The following is a 19,416-nucleotide window of genomic DNA, read 5'->3' as shown; positions in this document are numbered from 1 at the left end:
TGCAAAAATTATAAAATGTTAGAATATTAAAGTAAGTATACATCACAACCAGATAGGATCATTTCAAGAACGAAAGATGAGTTAAATATTAGAATATCTGTTAATATATCACATAATATTAGATCAAAGAAAAATCCCCATAGATTATAGACAAATAGGGATAGGTATTTCCTAAATGTGATACAATATGCGTGTGCGTATGCCACACCAACCCCAAAAGCCAGCATCATGCTTAGTGGAGAAGCATTTCCATTTCTATAATGACCAGAAACAAGTCAAAGAAGTAAGTCTGCTCTCACCATTATTATGAAAAATTATTTAACGTTTTCTGGACATGCTGTACTCGCTGATGCTATGACAATAAAGATGATATGAAACATAACAATTAGAAAGGAAAATGTAAACTTACAATTGGAGGCTATTTCCAGATAACACAACTTAGTCAACTGAAAAACCACTTTTCCTTTTTTAAATTCAGCCCCTTTGAAAAGTGTATAATTCAGTGGATTTTTATATATTCACAGTTGTGAAACTATCACCACTACTTCCAGAACATTTTCATCATCCCAAAAAGAAACCCCATACCCATTAGCAGTCAGTCATTTCACATTCTCCCCACTCCCAATGCCTGGAAACCACTAATTTACTTTCTGTCTCTATGGATTTGCCTATTTCAGACATTTCATATACATGGAATCATACAATATGTGGTCTTTTGTGGCTGGCTTCTTTCATTTAGCATGATTTCAAGGCTTATTAGTATTATAACATGATTCACTACTTTATTCCTTTTTATTGCTGAATAAAATTTCATCAAATAGATATGACAGATCTTGTATATCCAATCATCATTTGATGGACATTTGGATTGTTTTTACTTTCTGGTTATTAAAAACAATGTTAGACGGGCACAGTGGTTCATACCTGTAATCCCAGCACTTTGGGAGGCTGAGGCAAGTGGATTACTTGAGCCCAACAGTTCAAGACCAGCCTGGGGCAACACAGCAAAACTCCATCTCTACAAAAAATACAAAACTTAGCTGGGCGTGGTGGTGCATGGCTGTAGTCCCAGATACTTGGGAGGCTTAGATAGAAGGAGCCCTTCAGTTTGGGAGTCGAGGCTGCAGTGAGCTGTGACCATGCCACTGTACTCCACTGCACTCCGGCCTTGGTGACACAGCAAGACCCTGTCTCAACCACCACAACAAAAATAATGCTGCTATGGATATTCCTGTACACATTTTTGTGTGGATATTTTTTTAGTTTTCTTGGGGATATACCTAGGAGTGGAATTGCTAGGTCCTATGGTAACTGTAATATTTAATTTTTTGAGGAATTGCAAAACGGTTTTCCAAAGAAGCCACACGTTTTACAACCCCACTGGTACTGTATGAGAGTTCCAATCCTTACCATCATTTGTATTGTCTGTCTTTTTTATTATAGCCATCCTACTGGGTATGAAATGGTATCTCATTGTGATTTTGAACTGAAAAACTATTTTAAATAGTAAGATAATTTAATGAGATATAAAATTATTATTTAAAATATCAAAAGCCTTCTTATATATAAATAATAACCAGTTACAAAATATAGTGGAGGAAACAATTCCAAAAAAAAAAAAAAAAAGATACACTATCTGGGAATAAAGTTAAAAAAAAAGTCAAGATACAAACTCCAGAAGAGCACATACAATGATAGTAATAAACATACATAATTACTACTGAACAATGAAAAGGCATAGCTGTTCTTTATTTCCTCTTGCTGCTCTTACACAGGAAGACTCAACATCTAATTATTTCAATTCTCCTCTCTCTAAAACAGCACAGTTCTAGTGAATCAAAATTAAGACAGAAAGGTCAATGGAATAGAGCAGAGAATCTAGTAACCCATATGCATATGGGAATTTAGGAAATTATAAATGTGGCACAAGTTACACTGTGTAGGAGTGTTCATTAAAAGTGATTTTGGGACAAAACTTCCACTTCACTCCTTACACAAAAACACATTCGAGATGAAGCAAAGATAAAACCATAAAAGGAAAGCCATTAAAGAAATTACTTAATAATCTGAGTGTAGTATGACCCCAAACCTAGAAGCCATAAAAGATTGATAAATCCAAATACATGAATTTTTGTAAGGCAGAAAAACAAAATACTGCAAACGGAGTCAAATAACAGACTGAAGAGGAACTGTAACTTAACACAAAGGGCTGTTTTTCATGATGCCGTAGAAAAATGAACACAACTCAAGAACAGATAAATTACGGGAAAAAAATTACAAATTCTTTTATGTATGGAAAGATAATCACCTTGATTCATAATAAAAGACACAGCCCAGGCGTAGGAGCTCCCGCTTGTCATCCCATCACTTAGGGAGGACAAGATGGAAGGATCACTTGAGTCCAGGAGTTCACGACTAACCTAGGCAACATAGAGTGACCCCCATCTCTACAAAAAAATTTAAAAGTTAGCTGAGTATATTAGCATGTGCCTGTAGTTCCAAATACTTGGGAGGCTGAGGTGGGAGTATTGTTTGAGCCCAGGAAGTTGAGTGTGCAGTGAGCTGTGATAGTGCCACTGCACTCCCGTCTGGGCAACAGAACAAGACTGTCTCAAATATAGTAATAATAAAATTTATTTTAAAATATATGTACATGAATTAAAATCACAGCTAGAAACCACCTTTTGAGAACATGTGGGTTGTGTGGAAACAGACACTCACATTGGTAGGGAGAGAAAAATGGATACAATCTCTATGAAGCAATTTGCCAATATCTATTAATGTACAGATTAAGAATACACAAACCTTTGAACCAGCAATTCAACTTTCTTCTTTCTTTCTTTTTTTTTTGAGATGGAGTCTTGTTCTGTTGCCCATACTGGAGTGCAGTGGCACGACTGACTCACTGAAGCCTCCACCTCTCGGGCTCAAGTGATTCTCCTGCCTCAGCCTCCCCAGTAGCTGGGATTACAGATGTGTGCCATCATGCTTGGCTAATTTTTGTATTTTTAGTAGAGATGGAGTTTTGCCATGTTGGCCAGGCTGGTCTTGAACTCCTGACCTCAGGTAATTCGCCCACCTTGGTCTCTTCCCAAAGTGCTGGGATTACAGGCATGAGTCCCTGTGCCAGCTGCAATTCAACTTTCTAGGAATCTGTCCTACAGACAGATGTACTTGTGTACAATAATATAAGAACGAGGATGTTCATTGATGCATTGTTTGTAATAGGAAAATACTGGAAATCTAAATGTCCAGCTATTGGGACTGTTAAATCATTACCGTACATATGTACAATGGAACAAGGCAGCTCTGTGTATTCCTAAGTGAAACAAGTATAGCATACAATCATTTGTGTTTTTAAAAGAATGCATATCACATATATCAATAACAATATGTTGTAATAGATGTTAAAAATGCTGACATGATCATAAAATAAATCTGAAAATATTTCCAAGAAACCATTACCACTAATGGCCTGTGGAGAGGCCATAATGGCAAGGCTGGCCTATAGGAATAACAAGGATGTTTACTTTTCCCTGTACTCTTTTTGACAATTTTGGATTTTGCATCTTTTGTGTGAATTATCTTTCATTGTATTTTATGAATTTTAAGGTGTCATTCATTCCTTATTTGCTAAGCTTGTGCAAAGCTAAGAGGTGTCAGAAAAAGAGATACAGTAAATTCCTGTCCTGAGGAGCTGATGGGCAGTGGGCCTTGGACCTCTTTGCACTGAAATAATGGGGGAGGGGAGCGGGCGACCTTAGAAATGCAGATTCCTGGGCCCCACCTCAGACTGACCTAATTAGAGTCCCAGAGTGATAGCAGAAATCTAGCCCGTTTTTAACGGGCTCCCGCTGGGATTCGGGTGTCTGCTCATCTGGAAACCTCCCACTGGAGAGGCAGTCAGCTGGCACAGTCCACGCAGGACGTAGGCGCGTTTTCTCGTCCCTCCCTCGCAGCCACAGCCCCGCTCAAGGCGCGGAGGTGTCACCCGAGATTCGGACCTCCCCTCCACTCTCTTTTAGGCCAAAACCGCGACCCCTCGCTTTTTTGTCGCTTCTTTTTCTTTGCCGCTGCCACCGCTCTTGTCAGGACTTGGATCGACCGCCAAGTCGGCTGAGCCGGACCTTGCGCCACTGAGGCCAGGGGAGATGAGGGGCGCGGGACCCTGCGACCCGCTTAAGAGGAAAGGACCGCAATTGCAGTGACTGCGAGAGCAGGGAATAAGAGACGAATTAAGCTGTTTAGCAAAAAAGAAAAAAAGAAAGAAAAAGACATGACTGGGTCAGAAGATAAATTGTAGGGGAACGGGCAAAAAAAAGCTACGACTCCGCCGGGACTCGAACCCGGAACCTTTGAATGCCTTCAGCCTCTAGAAGTCCAATGCGCTATCCATTGCGCCACGGAGCCACCTGTTGGAGCCTTGGCGCATCTGCCATGTTAAGCCAGGGGCTACGGTCCCGCTCTCTTACGATCGCCTTTCTAGTTAGTGTCGAGACCCCGCCGCCGCGCTCAGGGCACTGCCATCCGCCTTAGACACGAGCCGCAGGCTCCCGACCTCCCCGCAGTGGTCGCCCCTCAACTAGGTCGGCGACCCAGTTGAGCGAAGGGCGGCCGCAGTCTGCCGTCCCGGCTGGTCAGTGTGAGGGCAGCCGCAACCGGTCTCCTGCCCGGTCCGGGCCCAGCCGTACAAATCACGGTCGCGCTTTTCCCTCCCCGGCTCCCTTCCTGCCCCAAGCGCCCCGCCTACCAGGTCTCTCCGGCGGCCGTTCCCGCCCGGCCGGGACCCCAGAGTTGCAGGTCCAGGCCGGCCGTTGCACCGTTAAGCCGGGTCGGTGACGCCGAGCACTTACATCGCGCCGGTGAGCGGCAGAGGCCGAGCGGCCGCCCCTCGGGCTACGAGACGTAAGCGGCGACCCCTTCTCGGGCCTGGGCTCTTCCCTCGCGGCCCGGGCCGCCTAGACCTGCGGCGGCGAGGCCCTGCCGCGGCGAGGTCTGTGTGCGTGCTTGTGCGTGTTTATTTGCGCGGGGATCAGAAAAACGGGGTTTGGGTTGCATTTCGCTCCCCACAGACCCAGAGCCGAATTTCTGAGGTATCCGGGCTCTGGTGGACTGAGGGGGGCGACGCGCCCCGCTCCGCGGCATCCTCCGAGAGCTCGTCTTGCCTCCAGCACCTGCCTCCGAGGACGCTGCGCAGCCATCCCAAGCCCGCGCGCCCGGGGCCCGCGGCTGTGTGGGCGGCATCTGGGAGGGTGACAGCACGCGTGGAAGCGCTGGGAGCATGCGTGTGCGGGTTCATGCGGCCGGAGGGCGCGCTCCCGAGCGCGGCCGCGGGGTTTCCCGGGGGTGCGAGCGGCGGGGAAGGCAGAAGGCCTGGTGTCGCTGCCCGGAAGGGTGCGGTCGCCACGAATCTGAGAAGTGGCTGGGTGGGGGCTCGCGGGTGTCCAGGGTCAGCAGTGATCCCCATCAGCAAGACCACGAAGCCCTTCGAAATAGACGGGCTAAATAGAAACCGCGAGGTTGCTATGCAACTGCCGCAGCGAAACCTAACGCCCAGCCCCGTTCCAATTAGCTCTCCGCCGTCTCGGCCCCGCCTACGGAGGATTCGCAGGGCTGCCGCTGGGCGCGCTCTCCCGCTCGGCCAAAGCTTGTTTCGGCACCAAACCCGCCAACTGCAGCCCACCCAGTGCTCCACCTCTACCCCACTGCCTCACTGCAGAATAGTCTCTGGCAGAGTTCAAAAAAGGAAAGGGAACTCCCGGGAGGAGTAGTGTGGTAGGGATTTTACTGTCTTAAATATTTAACTTAACCCCCAGACTAAGCTATGAGGCGGGTGCACAGTACTGTCTCCTTTAGAATATAAAGGAGGGAAACCAGCTAAGACAGGTTAAAGAACTCGTGTAGGGACACCCACCTAATGAGCGTGAAGAAGCTGAAATTTTGTTATGTTTGCAAACTAACACGTTAGCTTTCAGAGTTTCATCAATGCTGACAGAACACCCCAGACTTCTGAGTCAGAGATAAAAGACTGTTACAGCAAAAGCAGTAGCCAGAGCATCACCATGTTTATGTTGGCTCCCTGGACCCTAATTCTCACAGGAACAAAGCCCACAGGCCCAGATGCATGCTTACACACAAGATGGTTGCATTAGAGAAGAGGTATGCTGAGCTTGGGGAACCCACCATGCTATAGTGAGCACTAAGCAAACCTGCTCTTTGTTCCGTAGGGAGACATTATCTCATTCCTCAAGATTGCTCGCTGCAAACACAACGCTGAGAAATGGCCCAAGTAAAGTGTGATCAGGGTCTTGCATTCTTGGCACATCGCAAGAACGTGCAAGGACGCTAATGGTAAATCACTTCTCCAAACAGTAAGTGGCAGAACGCTGTTTGGTGCCAGGCCTATTTAATTCTACTGTAATGTAAACAAAATTTCTTGAGATCGCACGATGTGTGTGTGTGTGTGTGTGTGTGTATAAAACATTGTTATGCCCCTTTAATGAAATAAAATGTCTTCGCATTGCATGCATGGGGAATTCCCACATGCATAAAATTAGCCCTTAATGAAATATGGTTTTAAATTGTATTTATTTAAACAAATCTTTTTTGAATTCTGAAATAGGCCAGGCACTGGTGGCATCTCTGAGTCTCCACTGGTCCTAGGAGTTGCTCACAGCCCAATGGGAGAGGATATGCTCTGTGTGCCTGTGGGAAAACCATACGGAGGAATTCTGCTGGTGGTGTTGGAGCCAAATCTCAAATGATGAGGAGTCCTTGACGTGATTAAGTGACAATTGAGACTCATACATAAAAATTCTGGAAAGGGGTAATTGGGAAAGAAACAATGTACTAAGGAAAGATGTGTATGTGTTTAATTCCACTTAATGAATCAAACGAATAATTTTAGATATTTTATTTCTTCTACTAGATGAGACCAAAATAAATCTTGTATCATGGAAAATATTGGAGATACAGTGTTAGCAGCGAGTGTGGGAAAACCAGGCTTGAGTGCAGCCTCCTGTGAGCTATCAAGGTTGAAGTTTTTGTGCTCTGCAATTAGAAGACTCCTTTGGGAGGCTGAGGCGGGAGGATCACTTGAGGTCAGGAGCTTGAGGTTACAGTGAGCTATGATCCCACGACTGCACTCCAGCCTGGGTGACAGAGTGAGACCCTGTCTCAAAAAAAAAAAAAGGAAGAGGAAGACTGGGAAAGTCACAGCCAAACATGGTCAGGTGTGTGGTGAATAAGCAGTTTATAAGTAGCAATGTTACCATGTAAGAAAAATAAAAAGAGTATCTAGTTGCCATCTGGGGAAAAAGATTCAGTGGGTTTTGTCTTCCCCTTTTCTAATCTGACTCAATTTTCTCAGGCTCTATGTACAGTAAACAGCCATTATACAACCTGAACCAAGAATTCTCAAAAGTGAAAAAGCAGCCTCTTCCTTTCTGCCAACAGAGGGAGTCAAAGCATGGTTTATAACCACCTACAATTGGGTTAATTTCTGCACATCTGCAGTTTGAGTTTGCTGGAGAGCAAAGCCCTAAATTAATCACAGCTTCATGTTGGTGTTTTTGTTTTGTTTTGATTTTTTGAGACAGAGTCTTGCTCTGTCAGCCAGCCTGGAGTACAATGGCGAGATCTTGGCTCACTGCAACCTCCACTTCCCTAGTTCAAGCGATTCTCCTGCCTTAGCCTCCCAAGTAACTGGGATTACAGGAATGTGCCATGGATAATTTTTGTGTTAGTAGAGACAGGGTTTCGCCATGTTGTCAGGGCTGGTCTCGAACTCCTGACCTTTTGGTCTGCCTGCTTTGGCCTCCCAAAGTACTGAGATTATAGGCGTGAGCCACCGCACCCAGCATGTTGGCGTTTTAAAGTTTAGATGCATTATACACCTTTTGGAACTGCAGTAACACCTTTAATGTTGGTACAGCAGGATCATTTTTAAGTTACTGTGTGGTTAGTGATTTCAGCCTTCCCAGAAGCTCTAGAAATTGACTGTACTTCTGCTGTACAGTCACTAGCTTTGCTTTACTCCAGAGGGATAAGGTTGTGGAGTACCAGTTTAATTCAATTCAGTGAGTATTTAGGGACAATACAGTTAGGCCTACTGTGGGAATAAAGTGAAAGTTTAAGACGTAATTCCTACCTTCAAGGACATTCCAAATTTCCTAGGAGAAATACAGTCTATTAATGTGAAGCAATAAGCAAATGAAGCAAGGTAGCATGTGAAAAAGTGGCAAAATGATGGGGTATCCCTACCAGTAAAAATTTTTGGAGTTTGCATCCACAAAGAATAAGCATGCACTCTTGTACTAATTATAAAACATACCTAAAAAGGAATTTTTAAAGGGTGAGCTTGTTGAAAAACAAAAACTGCTTGTACGGGTTAAGAGTACAGCCTGTGGAGTCAGGCCCTTGTTGTTCAAATCTTGGTTCTACCTTTATTTGCAGGACAGGATCCTTAACTTCTGTGCCTGAAAATTTACAAAATTATTATGAGAATTGCAAGAGTTAATCGTCTCAAGGATTTATCTCAGTCCTGGCACATCTAAGTGTGTAACAAACATTTGCTATTATATTAGTAAGCAACTCTCAATAAAGAAATCCCACATCCTGCAGAAACAAAGGACATTACAGATACAGCATCAGCTAAATTTGTTGCAACTGGAGGGACATTCTACAGCTCCCTACCCCACTCCTACTCAACTGTACATTTCATTTCTGTTACCAAACAGAACACAGCTTCTCAGATTGAAAACATCTACCTTCAGCTTCAATTCCTCACAGTTCTCAGTTCTAGAACCTTAGGCACATTTTTATTTTATTTTATATTATTTTATTTTATTCATTTGAGTGTGGGCCGACCCCTGCCCAGCCACTCAGGCGAGCAGGAAGGTGTGCACACATTTTTATTTTCATTTGTCCCACCACAGGATTTCCCAAAACAAGGATACCATCCACCCTTAAGGACTTAATAAGACTCATTTCTCACTAGATAAAATCTACTCACAACATTGAAATGAAGGCCTTTTTCATCCTAAAATATCTTAGTGCTGAGTTTGATTATTGAGCCAGGCCAATAGCCAAACCACATTAGGTGGCCAAAAATAGGGGAAGAAAAGAAAATTTTCTAGGATGAAGAAAAGCAGGCATCAAGACAAAAATGAGGGTCAAATGGATCCTTATGGAAGTACAGTTTGGGATGGTGGAAGATGTGTCAACAGATGAGGTTGGGAAGGTAGGATCCAGGCCAGATATGGCAAAAGGGGATAGGGCAGACTTGATTCAGGATAAGGAATGTGGCAATCATTCTCATCTGGCATGAGAAAGGCTGTGCTTTAGAGTGATTACTATAGGAAGGGATGTGTAGGCTGAATGGAGTGGGCTAGAAGGTCAGGGAGACAGCTGCATCCTATTTAATTTGAATGATTTCTTCATCTCTTCAGCAAGCTGTCTGAGGATCTGGTTGTATTGACCTCGGGGAATACAAAGATGAAAAAAGCATGTGCTTGGCCTACAAGTTTTATAGAAAGCATGACAGGCCAGGCTCGGTGGCTCACGCCTGTAATGCTAGCACTTTGGGAGGCTGAGGAGGGTGGATTGTCTGAGCTCAGAAGTTCCAGACCAGCCTGACCAACACAGTAAAGACCCATCTCTGCTACAAATACAAAAATTAGCCAGGTGCAGTAATGCGCATCTGTAATCCCAGCTTCTTGGGAGGCTGAGACAGGAGAACTGCTTGAACCCGGGAGGCAGCAGTTGCAGTGAGCCAAGATCACCTTGGAGTCCCTGAACAAAACAAAACAAAAAAAAGAATGTCAGGTACACAAAAAGCTGTGATGTAAAGTAAAAAGGTCTTTAAGTGAGGTACAAGTGTGGTGATATGGGACTTCAGGGAAGAGAGAGATTGCATTCTGAGAGAGGGAATTAAGGAGGGAGGCTGCATTTAAAATGAGCTGTCTAACCTAGGACTGACTGGCATACAAGTAATGCTGTGGCTGGGGCACAGGAGTAGAAACCAGACTCAGGGTATGTGAGGAAGAAGATAGGTCAAGGCTGGGAAAATGATGGAGGCTGAGCAGTTCAGTGCACAGTGTCTAAAAGAGTGCCACAACGTGGCCTTGGTTGCAGCAAGTGCCGGTAAAGGTCATTGGGGTTCAGAGTACTGGTGACAAAGTCAGGCATGGTTCTGTGCCATTAGCCTGTTCACAAGAGGACAAGAATCACGGCTAAGGATAAAGGGATCATGATCTGGCCCCAAAAGGGGAGAGCTTAGGAGACTGAAAGACTTAGCCTGGTAGGCTGGTATTTAGAGAAGAGGTCTAGTCATGAAGGAAAACTGAGGCAGATGCAGGTATATTATATCTGAGGCAGGCAGCACCACCAATTCCAGATCTCATGGCTGGTTGCCTGGGGCTGCTGACCAGGCTTCCAAGTAGTAGGGCTCAGGAAGGATGTAGGACTATCTTGTAAGTGGCAGTTACCTGTCTGAGGCTTCAAGGCTGGCCAGGCTGGTGCCTGCACAAACAAAAGACCATAATCTTTCATTTAAGCACTGAGACTAGCCAGGTTCTCCACAAGCCTCTTGGGACACTTTGGTGAAGAAAACAAATGCTGTCCTTGCTACCATGGACCTTGCAATCTTGAGCAGACGGCAGAGCATGGATGAGTATAGGAAATAGGCATGACAGGAGATACAGCTGAGAAAGTCAGTGGGGCAAAGATCCCAAAGCGCTTCAAATGCAAGGCTAAGGAGCTTGTCTTAAGCAGCCCCATGTCACCTCCTCTGAGAATTTTCCCAGACATTCGTCTGCAGCCTAGTCTGGTGGTGGTGGGGAGGGACCCCTGGGTTCCTAGAGTACTTTGAAAGCTCTATAAATTTCTGTGTGGTTTTCTGTCTCTTCTCTCAGACAATAAGTATTTTAGGGGAGTGGGAGGAAGGTGGGGGGAACATATCTTCTTTTTCTTTATCTGTGTAACCTCAATCCCTAACATTGTGGCTAGCTTACAACAAGCAGCTTTGGATTTTGATTGAACAAACGAATGAGTCCTGTAGGCAGTAAGGAACCTGCTTGATTATGTGCCTAGCTTATCTTTCGCATTAGACCAGAAGCTCTTGAAAGCCAAACATCCATGCTTTCTAGCTGTTTTGTAATTCTCCCCAAGGCTTAGCAGAATGCTCTGTATACGGTGGACACTCCATAAATGCCTTAATGCCTTTGTGGAAGTAGAAGTTGATCTTCAATGTCCTAATTTCTGTTTCAGTGACCCAATTTGGGGAAGTAGGTCTTAAATTTCTTCCCCTCAGAATGACATCTCTGCCTTTCAAGTTCTCAACAAGCTAGTAGGGTGACTTTTTGGTAAGTGTATTTGGGAGGAAAGGCATTCTGAGCCCCAGTCCTGGGCCTCACAACAAATAATTGTCTGTTAAAGCTTAGTGAATCTTAACCGTTTAGCAGTTGAAAATGATAATGAAGTAATAATAACATCACACCAGGCACTTTTCTGGGTTCTTCATGTATCTCAGGCCTCACAATCTTTATAACAACCCTCTAAGATAGGCAGGATCATTGCCCTATTCTAAGGTGGGAAGGGAAATCACAAAGAAAGCAGCAGAATTGAATCCAGGCATCTGTCCCCAAGTTCAAAGGTACCCTGGACTTCAGCAGTTTCTCCTAGGAAAGAGATCAGGAGAGAATCAGCAGGCAACTAGGAACAGACTTGTTAGACCAGTGGTCTTCAAATTCTATCATGCTCTAGAATCGTGATGCATAGTGAGGCCAGTTAAATCAGAATTTCTGGGTATGGGACCCTGGCATCAGCATTTTTTAAAACTCCCTAGGTGATTCTCCTTTATAGCCAGATTTTAAATAATGCCCTCTGCCTTCCTACAAAAATGCTGACCATGGACCAGAAGCATCTGCATAACCTAGGAGCAGATTAGAAGTGCAGGATCTCAGGCCCCACCCTAGACCTGCTGAATCAAATCACTAAGATCCCCTATGTGACTCATTTGCACTAAAGTTTAAGAGGCACTGGTTTAGGGCTTAGGTATTCAAACTGTCATTATTCCACTTGGTCTTCTGTTATTAGCATTAATTTAAGTTCTTAATAAGCAAATCTCAAAACTCCATCAATAAGGTCAGAATTAATATGGTATATTGGCCCAAAAAATGACTTCAGAGGAAAATAGGACCTTTTACTTTTCATTTTGTGGGGCAACTGAGGAAGAAAAGTTATATTGCTAATGGTGTCTAACAGAATGTAAGTTCAGTCCAATCTAGAAGAGGCAGATGAATAGCTCCTGGCTACCTTCCTTCTTCTGAGTCAGCAGGATCAGGCCTACAACTTCAGTTAGGTGATGACCATACTTGAGTACCAAGCTGATTGATAAAGAAAATCCTCCAGCCAGTGGTATCTAAACTTTCATGACTTCTGCTGTTTCCCTGTGGCATGTTCCTGTTATAGACCCAGAAATGACACTAACAATCCCTGTCCCAATTGAGATCTTGTCATTCAGCTTTCTGAATCTAACTATATTCGTTGCCCACTTTAGTTTTTAGTTTAGTTTAGTTTTGTTCTTTTTCTTTTCTTTCTTTCTTTTTTTTTTTTTTTGAGTTGGAGTTTTACTCTTTTTGCCCGGGCTAGAGTGCAATGGCGTGATCTCGGTTCACTGCAACCTCCACCTCCCAGGTTCAAGCGATTCTCTCGCCTCAGCCTCTGGAGCACCTGGGATTACAGGTGTGTGCCACTATGCCCTGCTAATTTTGTGTTCTTAGTAGAGATGGGGTTTCACCATGTTGGCCAGGCAGGTCTCAAACTCCTGACCTCAAGTGATTGGCCCGCCTCCGCCTCACAAAGTGCTGGGATTACAGGCATGAGCTACCACACCTTGCACTTTTTAGTTTTTATTTGCTTTAGTTTATAACTAAATAACTGACACTTGGAACTAGACTCAGAATGTATCTTAGTTCATCTGAAGAACGTGGGCCCACTGGGATGCTCCTCACTATTTCACTATTTTTTGGTCCTTGCCCACTTTTTCCTTGAAATGATTCATTGTATATTTTATTATATCTCAAGACATCAGGTAGTCACAACCAGCAGCAAATGCACTGGCTGCAATCGCCCTCCTTGCTCTGGAATGTCTGCCCTTGAATGCAAATTAATTTACCCCTGGATCCCTGACGGTGTGATTGTATAACTGTGAATTCATCTGTAGAATGGTAAGGTCAGCATGCCTTTTTTTCTCCGATCTCCAGTAGCAGACTGCAAATGACCAGAAAGGGGAGGGCTACTTAGCATCAAGTTTTTCCACACTAGTAATGGAGAGATGCTATGGTTTGAATATAGTTAGTTGTCCCCACCAAAACTCAAGTTGATATTTGATCCCCAGTGTGGCAGTGTTGGAGGGCGGACCTGGTGGGAGGTATTAGGGTAATGAGAGTGGATCCTTCATGAGTGGCATGGTCCTATTCTCCTGGTAGTACATGAGTTCTCTCTGTTGCTAGGCTGGATTACTTCTCATGGATATGGATTTGTTCCCATGGAGTGGGTTGTAATAAAGGTAGGATGCTCCTCAGGTTTTTCTCCCTCTTCACACATGTCCACTTCCTTTTTGATCTCCTTTGCCATGTTGTGATATAGCACAAAAGCCCTTGCTGAAAGCCCGGGACCATGCCCTTGAACTTCTCAGCCTGCAGAACTGTTAGCTAAACAAACCTTTTCTTTATAAATTACCCAGTCTCCGGTATTCTTTTATACCAGTGCAAAACAGACTAAGGGCAGAAGCATAAAGAGAGAAAGAGAGAGGCCATCCCTTCCCCCGTTTCTCTGGATTATCTTACTTGCTGGCCAAGGGTTTGTCATTTCTACGCCTGTGGCAAACAATAATGATACATGGAAAGACCCAGTAGATATTGTCCTAATAGAGTTCATGCTAGAGCCTTGAACATGACTCATGTGGGTGTTGGATGGATGGATGGATCAATCAATTAATTCTTCAAGTGCCTTTATGACTGGGGCTGATACTGAGCTTATAAGTGCTAACATGGAGTAAGGGCCAGAGTCCATTCCCATTGAGTAGGCCACCCACCACTCTGCTGGGCTGGTACCCACACTGTGCCAGTCATTACAGATGGCACCTACAATGTGAGAATGTGGTTCCATGTTGCAAGCTGGAAAACAATGTTTAACACTCAACCTGATATGTCTTACTCATAGGACTGGTTAGAGGGAGATAAATGGAACCCGATTGGCTCTGAGCTTCAACAAGATGGATCTTGGAGCAGGAATAAGAATTTAAAGTAAGTTGAACTGAGAATGGATTAATATAGCTCCCTAGTAAATCTGGAAGCAAAATTTGGAAGCAACAGAGAAGTAAAAAGGAAGGAGAGACTAGGAACAGGAGCTGAACGGGTAGCTCATTGAAGTTTGGGGGAATTAAGAAAGAGCAGGAAGAAAGAAGGTGTATCAGTTATATTCAACTAAGTGAATGAAACAGAGAAAACACACAACACAGAGCAACTGAAGCTTAAATGAACTGGAACTTTATTCTGTATTAGGTAATTGTATTAGTCCATTCTCATATTGTTATAAAAACATACCTCAGACTGGGTAATTTATAAAAAAAAAGGAGGTTTAATTGGCCCTTGATTCCACAGGCTGTGCAGGAAGCATGATGCTGACATCTGCTTGGCTTCTGGGGAAGCCTCAGGAAACTTACAAACATGGTAGAAGGCAAAGAGGGAGCGAGCACTTCACATGGCCAGAGTAGGAGGAAGAGAGAGTGAGTAGGGAGGTGCTATACATTTTTAAACAACCAGATCTTGTGAGAACTCTATCATTATACAGTACCAAGGGAGGATGGTGATAAATCATTGATAAACTCCACCCCCATGATCCAGTCACCTCCCACTAGGTCCCACGCCCAATGCTGAGGATTACAGTTGAACATGAGGTTTGGGTGAGGACACAGAGCAAAACTATTGCAGTAATAAAGTCTGGAAGTAAGCCACTCTAGGGACAAGAAATGTGTGGTACCTTTTCTCACCCATCATAAGGCTCATAGCCAACACTTTTTAGAACAAAAGACAGGTTAACAAGGGAAAAACATAGCAAATTTATATACAAGGGAAAAGCGTAGCTAATTTATTTAATCAAAGTTTTAGGTCGGATGTGGTGACTTATGCCTGTGATCCCCAGCACTTTGGGATGCCAAGGTAATACAGGAGTTATTAAGAAATAATTTTTGCGCAGCTAGAAAGTGTGAGAGTTATCAGTGGAATTTTCCTTTAATAAAAAGCAGCCCCAAACCAGTTCTTCTCTAACAAAAATCAGCCTGAGATGTCAGGCATAGATATGCAAACTAGGAGCTTTTATATGTACATGCAGGCAGCTGTACCTGGAAGCCAGGTACTTTCAGTATGGCATCTCCCACCCTCTTTTCCATGTCACCAGGTTTACAGGTGTCATGGCAGCCTCCAGGTAAAACCACGTGTACAAGTATCATGGCCACAGCCAAATGCAGGCCATGTTTGCATAATAAAAGACTAGGGTGGGAGGGGCAGTCTTTTCACGGGCTATGTAAGTGGCATACCTGGTCAACCCAATTCCCGGAGCCCTATGTAAATCAGTCACCACCTCCTCAAGCCTCTGTACAAAACTAATTGCGTTCCACTGCACCTGAGACCCTCTTTCAAATGACCTGCTTTCTCAGCATGAGGAAACTTTTTCTCTCTTCTTTTCCCATTAAACTTTCCACTCCTAAACCGACTCCTCATGTGTGTCCATATCCTGAATTCTTTCTCAACTGAGACTAAAAGCCAGGGTACATTCCCCAGACAACAGTTTCAAAGGCAGGCAGATCAGTTGAGCCCAGCAATTCAAGACCAGCCTGGGCAACATGGTGAGACCACATCTCTATTAAAAATATAAAAATTAGGCAGGCGTGGTGGCATGTGCCTATAGTCCCAGCTACTTGGGAGGCTGAGACACGAGGATTGCTTGAACCTAGGAGGCAGAGGTTGCAGTGAGCCGAGATCATATTACTGTGCTCTCAGCCTGGCTAACAGAGCAAGACCCTGTCTCAAAAAAAAAAAAAGTTTTCATGATGCAGGAGACTTCAAAAATGAATACACAGACACAGGGAAAACTGTCCACTTTTATGCATAGATTTGATGAAGATGATCAGCTGTGTAGAAATGTGATCGCACAGAAAGAATATGATCTAATGGTAATAAACTTGAGGGGCAGGAACCCAGCGAGGTCTGTTCGTTCAGATTCTTCTTGGTCTCACTGTGTAGCATTCCTTCCTCCTAGGCAGAGGGCAGAACCCTTCTGGAATAAGGACAACCTGCAGTCTGACAAGGTAGGTCAGGGAATTAGTTTATAGCTAGCTTCTGTGCAGAAAGGCAGAGGAAGTAATATTTCTAGGTTTTATGGCTTAATTTGGAAGAAAGGGATTCTAGTTTCTATAACTTGCCTTGGGGAAGAGGAATTATGATTTTTTTTTTTTTTTAAGAGACAGTGTCTTACTCTGTCGCCCAGGCTGGAGGGCAGTGGTTGCAATCACAGCCCACTGTAACCTTGAACTCCTGGGCTCAAGTGAGTGATCCTCCTGCCTCAGCCTCCCAAGTTATTGGTACGACAGGCACGTGCTACCATGCCCAGATAAATTTTTGTATGGTTTGTAGAGACAGGGTCTTGCTTTGTAGCCCAGGCTGGTGTGCAGTGGTGCAGTAATAGCTCACTACAGCCTCAATCTCCTGGGCTCAAGCAATCCTCCTGCCTCTGCCTCCCAAAGCACTGGGATTACAGGCATGAACCACAAGGCCCTGCCAGGGATTGTGATTTCTATGACTGGGGAGAATGAGGGGCAAGAGACAGGAGGGCAGGAGAAAGTCAGAGAGAATTTGATTTGGGGGCTGCTTCTGAGGTCTTCCAGTCTCTTTTAGTTTGAGGTACTCAGCATGCTAATTCTCTTACTCTTCACCAAATTCAGCTCACATTTGCTGAGCTCCTTCTGTACGTCTTACTTTGGGGTATTACTTTCTGAGCCCCAACACTGTCCATCACTTCTCTCCCTCCCCCCATACTTTCTCCTTCCCTTCCTTTTCCTTCTTTCTCTCTCCTTTCCCTCCCCCCTTCTCTTCCTCTCTCTTTCCCTCCCTCTTTCCTTTTAGATGTGTTTACAGGAGGGCCGGATATAGTCAGGAGACCTAGAAACTGGCCTGCTCTTGTCCTTTACTTAGGGTAAGTAACTCAGCCTCTCTGGACTCAGTGTCCTCGTTTGTAAAATTAGGGGCTGACCAAGGGAGGATCCCTAGGGTCCTGCCCAGTTCCAAAATGCTTTGGTCCCCTGTGATCCATAAGACTGCAGGAAGTGGCTGAGACAGACCCTCTCTGATGAGTGGCATCAGGACAGCCCCTGGCTGGGTCTCAGTCTGCTAAACTCCCCTGCCGTGTAAACTCCCATTCGGGCAGATGTCACTTAGATTTTCCCCACTGGCTCCAGATAGGCCTGCTTTGGATAAAAATGACAATCTTGTTTTGCTAAATTTGACCAATTCAAATCATGCCATATGTGCCTCATTACAAACTTGTCCTTGTGCCAGCCAGATGGATGCAGTGCTTTTGGGGATCCCAGCTAAAGGTTGAAATGGCCTTCATGATGGCACAGCTGGCCTAGAGAGGTGCTTTTGTTTCACTTGTTAGACACCATGTTCTATTTCAATTCTGTTTCTCTAAAGTGTTTTCATATCTTTATTTGTTCAATAAACACCTCTCAGGTAACTGTATGGCCATGGCACTCTGAGAGGCTCCATAATACAAACCAAATAGGTCACAGTCCCTTCCTTTCTGGAGCTGGCACTCACTGTGGCCTTCCTGGTATTCCACAATCTCTCCAGCTTTATTTCCCTCTACTGATGATTCCTCCCTGTCATATTGTCCCTTTCCCTGGGGAGGTTTTGCACATGCACATGCTCAGCCTGAACAGGAACCCCTGTTCAGGTACCCCAGGTACACATATGTGCATGTGTGCACACACTCACACACACACACACATCTTCATGCATACATGTGCATGCACAAACACACACTCCTATCTCTCTCCCCAGCCGTGGGATTCTCCATTCTTCAAGTTTTAACTTCAATGTACTTTCCTTAGGAGAGCTTCCCTGACTGTTCTGCCCCCAATTCCTGTTATATATTCCCTTAGCACCCTAACTTTCCTTCTCGAAACAGTCTCCGTCTAGTTACTCCTTTTAAGTCTTCTCCCTCCCTGGACTGTAAACTACCTGGCAGCATGAGGAGCTGGGTCTCTCTCAATCACTGCTGGATCACTTCCTGGCACACAGTAGGCCCTCAATAAATGAAATGTGCATGAGTATGCTGTGAAAGGGAGAGACAAATAGAGATAATATATCCTGTCAAAATCACAGAAGGAAGGGGGCAAAGACTGGTAGACCTATAGGAAGGGACACCAGCAGCTGTGATAGAGAAGGGATGGGTGGCAAGGTCTCAGAAGAAATGTGTACCTGATCTTGAAGGAGGAGAAGGAATGAGTAAAAGGAAGAGGAGAGGAAAGTGCAGCTCAGGCAGAAGAGGCAGCATGAATAAAGGCAGGAGGTGGTGGGCCTGGTGTTTCCAGGGTCTGGAGAGAAGTTCATGAGGCAGGTGTGGAACATCAGAGGCTGCCAGGAGAAGCTGTGAGCTCCCAGACATGCCTCCCTCCTTTCATAAGAACTTGCAGAATCCCTGACTCTGGAGTCCGTATCATGGCAGGGCACTCTAAAGAAGAAAATTCTTCCTTCCCTCTCTCCTCTTTCCCTTGCTGTTTGTCATCCCTTCTCTCATTCTTCACCAAATTCAGCTCACGTTTGCAGAGCTCCTTCTGTGCATCAAGAGTTAGAGAGAGAATTTTCTTCTCACTCTCTGCTTTGAAAGATGAATCCAGCTCCAAGTCAGAAATGCTTCCACTGGGCTGGAACTGTGGTCAGGCAAGAAGATGAGAGCTGGCATGTGGAAAAATTAGGACAGAAACAGAATCTTGGTGGATCCCAAAGTAGGCACAGATTTAAAGGGGCCATGTTAGCGGAGTTACCCAGAACAGATATGGGTCAAAGAGCAAGCCTCTTTCCTGATGGGTACCCTTTAATGATGCCCGCTCCTCTGCTTGCATGGCCTGGGGGCTGGTTGACAAGTGCCCCACCTGTGGGTGCTGACCCCAGAGGTTTGGCCCTGGAGAAGGAGGATGGAAGGCCGAGCTCAAGGTAGAGAAAAGGGGCATCTGGAATCCCCACGGCAAGGAGCAGGCAGAGTGCAGAAAAGCAGGGAGAATGATCTGTTTCCTTTCCATAAAAGAAATGGTACTGTCTCCTGCTGGGGTGACCTCTGTTCTCTGCTCTGAAG

The 19,416-nt window shown here is 44.8% G+C and overlaps 2 protein-coding genes and 1 non-coding gene across 48 annotated transcripts in view; 1 reads left to right on the top strand and 2 right to left on the bottom strand.

Moving 5' to 3' along the window:
* Nucleotides 1-4,325: 4,325 nt before the first annotated feature.
* On the bottom strand, nt 4,326-4,410 carry TRNAR-UCU (transfer RNA arginine (anticodon UCU)). Its single transcript is given in 2 exon segments — nt 4,326-4,361; nt 4,374-4,410. It is a non-coding gene; the product is annotated as a tRNA-Arg (tRNA).
* A 345-nt stretch (nt 4,411-4,755) lies between these two features.
* Nucleotides 4,756-19,416, top strand: part of BCAR3 (BCAR3 adaptor protein, NSP family member) — a 314,925-nt gene continuing 300,264 nt past the window's right edge. For 14 of the 46 annotated variants that reach the window (XM_035252176.3, XM_035252174.3, XM_078332562.1 and 11 more), the window contains exons 1-2: nt 4,756-4,993; nt 6,228-6,371. The gene's annotated coding sequence lies outside the window, so the exon portion shown is untranslated. The remainder of the gene's footprint in view (nt 4,994-6,227; nt 6,372-19,416) is intronic. The other 32 variants (XM_078332547.1, XM_078332530.1, XM_054236923.2 and 29 more) reach the window with 5 other exon arrangements.
* Nucleotides 4,784-5,498, bottom strand: LOC144577054 (uncharacterized). The gene has a single exon (XM_078332565.1). The coding sequence runs from the start codon at nt 5,465-5,467 to the stop codon at nt 5,033-5,035; it is 435 nt and encodes a 144-aa protein (XP_078188691.1). The 5' UTR covers nt 5,468-5,498; the 3' UTR covers nt 4,784-5,032.

This window comes from Callithrix jacchus, chromosome 7 (genome assembly GCF_049354715.1).
Source record: "Callithrix jacchus isolate 240 chromosome 7, calJac240_pri, whole genome shotgun sequence".
In the NCBI taxonomy this organism is placed as follows: domain Eukaryota; kingdom Metazoa; phylum Chordata; class Mammalia; order Primates; family Cebidae; genus Callithrix; species Callithrix jacchus.
Note: the sequence above shows the minus strand (reverse complement) of the source record. Positions and strands in the feature narration are given on the sequence as shown.